The sequence below is a fragment of the Leopardus geoffroyi genome, chromosome E2, assembly GCF_018350155.1.
Source record: "Leopardus geoffroyi isolate Oge1 chromosome E2, O.geoffroyi_Oge1_pat1.0, whole genome shotgun sequence".
NCBI classification, from domain to species: domain Eukaryota; kingdom Metazoa; phylum Chordata; class Mammalia; order Carnivora; family Felidae; genus Leopardus; species Leopardus geoffroyi.
Genome location: NC_059335.1, coordinates 4,327,565 through 4,334,885, shown reverse-complemented (window position 1 = coordinate 4,334,885; position 7,321 = coordinate 4,327,565). Strand labels below are relative to the sequence as shown.

Here is a 7,321-nt window from a genome sequence, read left to right as displayed (position 1 = left end):
ACCCGTACATTTGGGTGTGGAAGCACACCCGAAGGGAAACGGGGGTGAGAAGAGAAGGTGGAGGGATCCCCTGTGAATTCGGTGTGACCTACAGCGGTAACTGTTGAAATCTATGGGCTTAACCATCCTGACGGCTTTTGGGAACCTCCAGCCTGCTCCTGTGGTATAAGGATAGCCTTCATCGGGACCAGCTAGCAGGATGCAGGGAGACAGAGTGGTTCCGTACAGGACCAGCTAGCAGGGGGCTTCGGCTAGCCATCAGACAGGGAGAGATACTGATAAAGGCAACTGAACGGGTTGGAACTCTCCTCCAGACACCCATAGGCTTCCATGACCTGGCTTATGTCGTATGGGGCGGAGGACAAGGCGGGGACTGTAGCCACCAGCCTGTCCAGCTCAGGATCACCCTGTGGAGAAGCCCCATCTGAGTTCCCAGTGCCTGGCCCTGAGCCATCAGAAACTCTGGGGAGAACAGGCCGCCTGTGGGAAAGGCGTCTGGGTGCCCTGGGTCTGTTCCTCTGGGCTGCAGGGGTGGGGGCTGGGATCCCGGCTTCTTGCTCTTTCTGGATGCTCTTTCTCCATTTAACCCGGCGGTTCTTAAACCAAACCTGTGGAGAAGACAGAGGACACGGATTCCGGAAATTGATCCTTTATCTTCCTTGGAGAGCAGGTTCCTGGGGGGAGGGGGCTTCTGCCCACTGTATCTGAGGCAGGGTAGGAGTCGTGCCTCACCCGTGGCCAGGGTGGCGAGGATGAAGAAAGAAGGGAACGAGGCAGGGTTTGGACCCCAGAGCAGGAGTGGGGAGGCAGCGGCCATATGCCGTGAGTTCTCTGTGGGATGAAGGGTCAGGACTTCAGAGGACAGAGTAGAGTACGGAGTCTGGCCTCAGAGTCCTTGAGAAGTGTCTTTGGTAGTCTTTTGGAAGGATCCACACAAAAAAAGGAGCATTCCAGGGGCCTTTGGATGGCTCAGGCAGTTAAGCATCCAGTTTCGGCTCATGATCTTAACGGTTTGTGCATTCAAGCCCCAAGTCAGGCTCTGTGCTGACAGCTCAGAGCCTGGAGCCTGCTTTGGGTTCTGTGTCTCCCTCCCTCTCTCAGCCCCTCCCATGCTTGTGTGCTCTGTCTCTCTCTCTCTCAAAATAAATAAATAAACTTAAAAAAAAAAAAAAAAAAGGCATTCCAGAAGGGATCTGATATGCCCTTGGTGTGATTCTAGCTGGAGACCTCTGGCTGGTTTCTTATTTGCACCCTCACCGAGCAAGCCCCAGGGACAAGCCTCAGCAAACAGTGGCCCTTCTTCTCTTTGGGGCTTTGTGGAAGGCACAGTTTAGGACAAGTGCTCCACACTTAGAGAGAGTTCCATCTTTACAACTTAGCGGGCTTGAACCTGGGGAAGCTACCTTGCCATTCTGAGCCTCCGTTTATCTCCTGTGTCAATGGGTCTGTTTCTGAGGGTGAAAACACAGAACGTGTCTAGCACAGGAGTCAGGTTATTATCACTTGCTCCCTAAAGGGAAGATTAGTCGTGATTATTTGGTCATGGGGCAGAGAGAAGGGAGAGGGAGGGAGCAGGCATGCAGGAGAAGCATCTGGGGAGCACACCCCCCTCCAGAGGGTCAGACCTGCACCACGGTGTATTGTAAGTGAATCTTCGAGGCCAGCAACTCCTGGGTGACATAATCTGGGAACTGGGTGAGGCTAAACAGAGCCTCCAGTTCCGCCTTCTGATGAGAGGTGAACGAGGTACGCTCTCGGCTTCTCCTCTTCGGTTTGGCTGTGGAGAGGGGGACGTTTGGTTAGCCGGCAACTGCCATCTCTCCATGCACCATGATCACAGACTCTAGAATGCAGTCTGTCCCCTTACTGTCCCAGCTGTTTGCCCTGGCACTTCATTTTCCACTCAGCTCTGACTCCCTTGAAAATCTGTTCTAGGGGCGCCTGGGTGGCTCAGCCGGTTAAGCGGCCGACTTCGGCTCAGGTCATGATCTCACGGTCCGTGAGTTCGAGCCCCGCGTCGGGCTCTGTGCTGACAGCTCAGAGCCTGGAGCCTGTTTCAGATTCTGTGCCTCCTTCTCTCTGACCCTCCCCCGTTCACACTCTGTCTCTCTCTGTCTCAAAAATAAACGTTAAAAAAAAAAAAAAATTAAAAAAAAAAAAAAAAGAAAATCTGTTCTAAACAAGAGAAGACCAGGCCCCACCCCCACCCCAGGCAGTTCAGTCAGTTAGGCACCTGACTCTTGATTTTGGCTCAGATCATGATCTCATGGTTTTGTGAGTTCAAGCCCCATGTTGGGGCTGCTGACAGTGTGGAGCCTTGTTGGAATATTTCTCTCCTCTCTCCTGTCCCTTTCTGTCTCTCAAAATAAATAAACTTAAGAAAGCAAGAGAGAAGACCAGTTTTTGAGTCCTCTGTCTACTTTCTGTCTCCCACTGCTGGAAATTGGCATCCTTTTTGCTTCTTTAGAGGCCACAGTTTGTTCTTTTTGATTCGAGGAAGCATTGTCTTCTAGATGTCTCACTATCCCCTGTTTGTTTGTTTGTTTGTTTGTTTGTTTTAATTTTTTAACATTTATTTATTTTTGAAAGATAGACTGAGTACAAGCAGTGGCGGGGGGGGGGGGGCGGGTAGGGCAGAGAGAGAGGGAGACACAGAATTGGAAGCATGCTGCAGGCTCCAAGTTGTCAGTGCAGAGCCTGATGTGGAGCTTGATCCCACGAACCATGAGATCATGACCCGAGCCAAAATCAAGAGTTGGGCATTCAACCGACTGGCCCGCCCAGGCACTCTTTTTTACCAAATTTGGCCCAACAAAAAGTTTAGACTCTGAGACTTTATTAAGCTCAAAAGAAAATTAAATAATCACAATTCCACCCAAAATATGACATGGGGGATAAAATGGGTACAGTCTACTAATTTTTAAGGAAAGATAATTCCACGATCTAATAAATTATTCCAGGTGAAACAAGGGGATAACTTCCCAACTGGTGTTGGGAACCCATCACCTTCAGTGGTGTGCTCGAGTCGACTCATACTGGCTGGCAAACCTCAATGCGTTGGCAGCTTGAAATCCACCACTTTTGAAGTATTTTTGGGAGAGACAGCATGAACGGAGAAGGGGCAGAGAGAGAGGAAGACACAGAATCCAAAGCAGGCTCTAGGCTCTGAGCTGTCAGCACAGAGCCCAACGTGGGGCTTGAACTCACGGACTGTGAAATCATGACCTGAGTCAAAGTCGGACGCTCAACAGACTGAGCCACCCAGGCACCCCTCGAAGTATTTAAATCACTGTAGTTGGCAAATACAAATTAGGGCCCCTCATGGCCACCTCCAGCTTACCTGCTCTCTGGTCTGCCATTTCTGCTTGGCTATTGGGGAGTCGTTGTTCAAGTGTGCTGTTCTCAAACGTTCTCTGAGTGGGAACAGAAGGGGTGTAAATCCAACCATGCCCTTCCTACATTTCTCCAGACCCACCCTGCCTCTTCTGAAAGGCCACTCCCTCACTCAATCCACTCAATAAAAGCTTCCAGAGCCCAGTGTAAAGAACACTGGGGTGCAATGGGGCCCCAGCCAATGGCCGCATTAGTAAGACCCCAGGACAGTAGGGGAACAGTAAGTGCATATATAAAGAAAAGACCAGTTTGGCTGGATTTTGTCATGATACTGGCATGATATGAAATATTTTTATGGGACTAATTCTGGAAACATTTTTGGGCATCACAACTGAGTGGGGAGGAGGAGAGAAATACTACTGACTTCTAGAAGGTAGAAGCTAGAGATGCTATTAAGCATCCTACAATGCACAGAACAGCCCCCTACAACAGAAAATGATCCAGTCCCCGATGTCAGTAGTGCCTGGGATGTGAAACCGTCATCGAATCAGATCTTTTTGCCAATATTTAAATTTCAATTACTTCCTACAATACCTCTGCATCTATTGAAAGTTGTGTCGTATTGTTAGCAATGAACCTGCTACGTCAATGATCATCACATACACTTTATAACACAAAACCAGTCCTGGGTTGCTAAGGTTCGCATCCCCCCCTGCCCACCATTGGTCATTTGTTAATATTAAATTGCTATTTTTGTTAATCATCATTGGTCTGGACCAAAATTTTGCTTAATTGATTTCACATCTGCGTTAAGAAATGTGTCTGCCCATAATTTTCTTTTTCATAATATTATTTTTTATTTTTTTTCTTCATAATATTTTTAAAATTTGACATCCAGGTGACTCCAGGCTCATGAATTTTTGTGTGATTTTTCTTTCTTTTTCAATCAGTGACGCTATCTAGCTATCATGAGGATTAGGAAAGGGGTAGGTGAGCTGAGGGGAGCCTTTGCTGTATTGTGGCCTCAATTATTTTTAGAAGTGCAAGGTCTGAGTTCAATTCAGTTAGTTAAGTACTTCAAGAATTGACAACCCACAGCCCATTGGCCAAAGTTGATGTTGGCCCTTTGTTTACATTCTATAGTCTGGTCTGCAAAATGGAAAATATTAACTATCTGCCCCCTTACAGAAAAAGTTTGGTGATCCCCTGGTCTACTTCATTATAGGTCAGTCGATGGGGTCATTGTTTTTCTTCCTTTTCTTTCCTTTTTTTTTAAATATTTTTCCAGAAAATTGTCCAATTTTTCTGTTTTTGCATTTATTAGCCAAAAAATTTTATATTCCTTTTCATACTTTATTTTAAGGTTATTTATTTTGAGGGGAGAGAGCATGAGCATGAGCAGGGGCAGGGGGAGAGAGAGGAGAGAGAGAATCCCAAGCAGGCTCCACCCTTGTCAGCACAGAGCCGGGCACAGGGCTCAAACCCACAAACTGTGAGATCATTACCTGAGCCAAAATCAAGAGTTGGACACTTAACTGACTGAGCCACCCAGGTGCCTCAAAGTTTCATATTTTATTTTTAATAGTCTCTAACACATCTCTTTACATATCTCTATTTTTTTAATTTTTAAAAATTTGATTTATATGTATTTTTTCTAATATGTTTTTTGGTGCCTTTTTCTATGTTCTTGTTCAGTATTTTATTAGCCCCGAAAGAGCTCATTTTATTCATCCTTTTTTTTTTTTTTTTTTTTTTTTTAGTGTGAGCATTCTCATATTTAATAGCATCTTTAAAATAAGTGTCACCACCTGGTTCCAAAATGAAATCTATAAATGGTAATATAAGTTTGAATGAGGCAAGTATATGTTTGCAAGGCTCATTGGACCGAAGGAATCTCTTTGGCAGGTGACCTTGTAGGACTAAGGGATTTTTGTTTATCAGAGGCTGTGAGATCTCTGTAAGGAAACCACACTTTCTCTCCAGGTCCTTTTGATACCCCTTTTGATCTGTCCCAGTGAAGCTGTTGGTTTCCTTTTTTTTTTTTAATGTAAGTTCTGTACCCAATGTGGACCTTGAACTCACAACCCCAAGATCAAGACTTGCATGCTCTACCGACTGAGCCAGCCAGGCGCCCCTTTGTTTTCCTTAAGACATCCTCATACCTTTTAGTAAAATCTTCAAAGCAGATTCATAGCTTATTATGAAGTCTGATGAGTCGGGGGTCACTAGCTATTTCAGATAGAATTACCTGGGCAACTTCCACCAGCCCCTGATTACCTACAGATCCCTAGGGAGCCGTCTGAAATATTTTGGGGTCCACTGGATCCTGTAGGGTTGCAAATACCTACTGTTGTGTTTTCTGCATATCTTCAGTACCACCTTTGGTTGGATTAAGATGATCTCCTCTTTGTGAGTGACACCGATCCTTGTCTTAACATAAGGAAAGGGAGGAGAATGGTCAGAATGGGGCTTCTGTTTGAATTGTTCCGGAAGTTCCCCACGGCCGTGACCGTCTGAAGGGAAGGGTGTACAGTAAAGATCATAATTGTCATCAAAATCTGTGATTCTGTCCTTCATCCCATGTGTCAGAGTATGGCTCCATTTGGGTAATCCAAATACATGCTTCATTAGGATCTAATCTGAGTAATCCTTGGTGACTTCCACCACGGGCTCTCCAGATCTCCACAAAGTCGCTGCACTCTGTGAGAGATCTCTGCACATGCGTTTATTGCAGGCTCCGTGCCGTCCAAAAATCCCAAACTTGGTGCCATAAAGACCAACACGAAAACAGGAACTCTCTATTGTGCTCTTTTACTTTAATTTGTGTTCTTATTTTATCACTGCCTACTTTCCCATTTTAGTCATCACTCCTATGTCTTTGGGTTTATAAAAGCTTTAGGGGTGCCTGGGTGGCTCAGTTGGTTAAGCATCCGACTTTGGCTCAGGTCATGATCTCGCGGTCCGTGAGTTCGAGACCCACATCAGGCTCTGTGCTGACAGCTCAGAGCCTGGAGCCTGCTTTGGATTCTGTCTTCCTCTCTCTTTGCCCCTCCCCTGTTCATGCTCTGTCTGTCTCTGTCTCAAAAATAAATAACCATTAAAAAAAATTTTTGAGGCTTTGGCTATAAAAACTCTAAAGTACAATTACTTTGCTGTCCCATGGTCCTACATTTCTCATTTTCTTTTGGTTTCCAGGTGGATGGGGGCTGCCATCTTTGAGTTTACTCCTGTTTGTTTTTTTTAATTTCATTGCATTACTTTTTTTTTATTGTAGTAAAATATATGTAGCATCTACCGTTGTTTACCATTTTTAAGTGTACAGTCAGTGCCAACACGTACGTTCACACCTTTGTACAATGACCACCACCGTCCGTCACCAGAACTTTTTCATCTTCCCAAACAAACTCTGTCCCCATTAATAAAACAATAACTTGACATTTCCCCCCCACACACCCCCACGCCCTGACAGTTACTATTCTACTTTCTGTCTGTATGAACTTGACCAATCTAGGTACTTTGTCTAAGTGAAATTGCAGGGGCGCCTGGGTGGCGCAGTCGGTTAAGCGTCCGACTTCAGCCAGGTCACGATCTCACGGTCCGTGAGTTCGAGCCCCGCGTCGGGCTCTGGGCTGATGGCTCAGAGCCTGGAGCCTGTTTCCCATTCTGTGTCTCCCTCTCTCTCTGCCCCTCCCCCGTTCATGCTCTGTCTCTCTCTGTCCCAAAAATAAATAAACGTTGAAAAAAAAAATTAAAAAAAAAAAAAGAAATTGCACAATATTTATACTTTGGGGAGCAGCTTGCTTCACCTCAGTGTTTCACAGGACATCTTCAGGGCTCATCCATATGGTCGCATGTGTCAGGATTTCCTAGCTTTTTGAGGCTGGATAATAGTCTATTCTATCGTATCTATATATCACATTTTGTTTATAAGTTCATGCCATTGATTGCTATGTGGATTGTTTCTATCTTTTGGCTATTGCATTTTAAG

General features: G+C 45.6%; 1 protein-coding gene across 1 annotated transcript; it reads right to left on the bottom strand.

Moving 5' to 3' along the window:
• Window positions 1-251: 251 nt before the first annotated feature.
• LOC123578464 (arginine-fifty homeobox-like) lies at window positions 252-3,359 on the bottom strand. Its single transcript, XM_045441337.1, has 3 exons — window positions 3,341-3,359; window positions 1,626-1,777; window positions 252-407 (listed from the first exon to the last, which is right to left on the bottom strand). The coding sequence occupies exons 1-3, from the start codon at window positions 3,357-3,359 to the stop codon at window positions 252-254; spliced, it is 327 nt and encodes a 108-aa protein (XP_045297293.1).
• Between the last annotated feature and the right edge of the window lie 3,962 nt (window positions 3,360-7,321).

Excerpts from the sequence above, each read along its gene's own strand:
- LOC123578464 (XM_045441337.1), bottom strand. Across the intron at positions 408-1,625 it reads TACAATACACCGTGGTGCAG|GGTGATCCTGAGCTGGACAG; the intron begins GTCTGACCCTCT and ends GCTTCTCCACAG.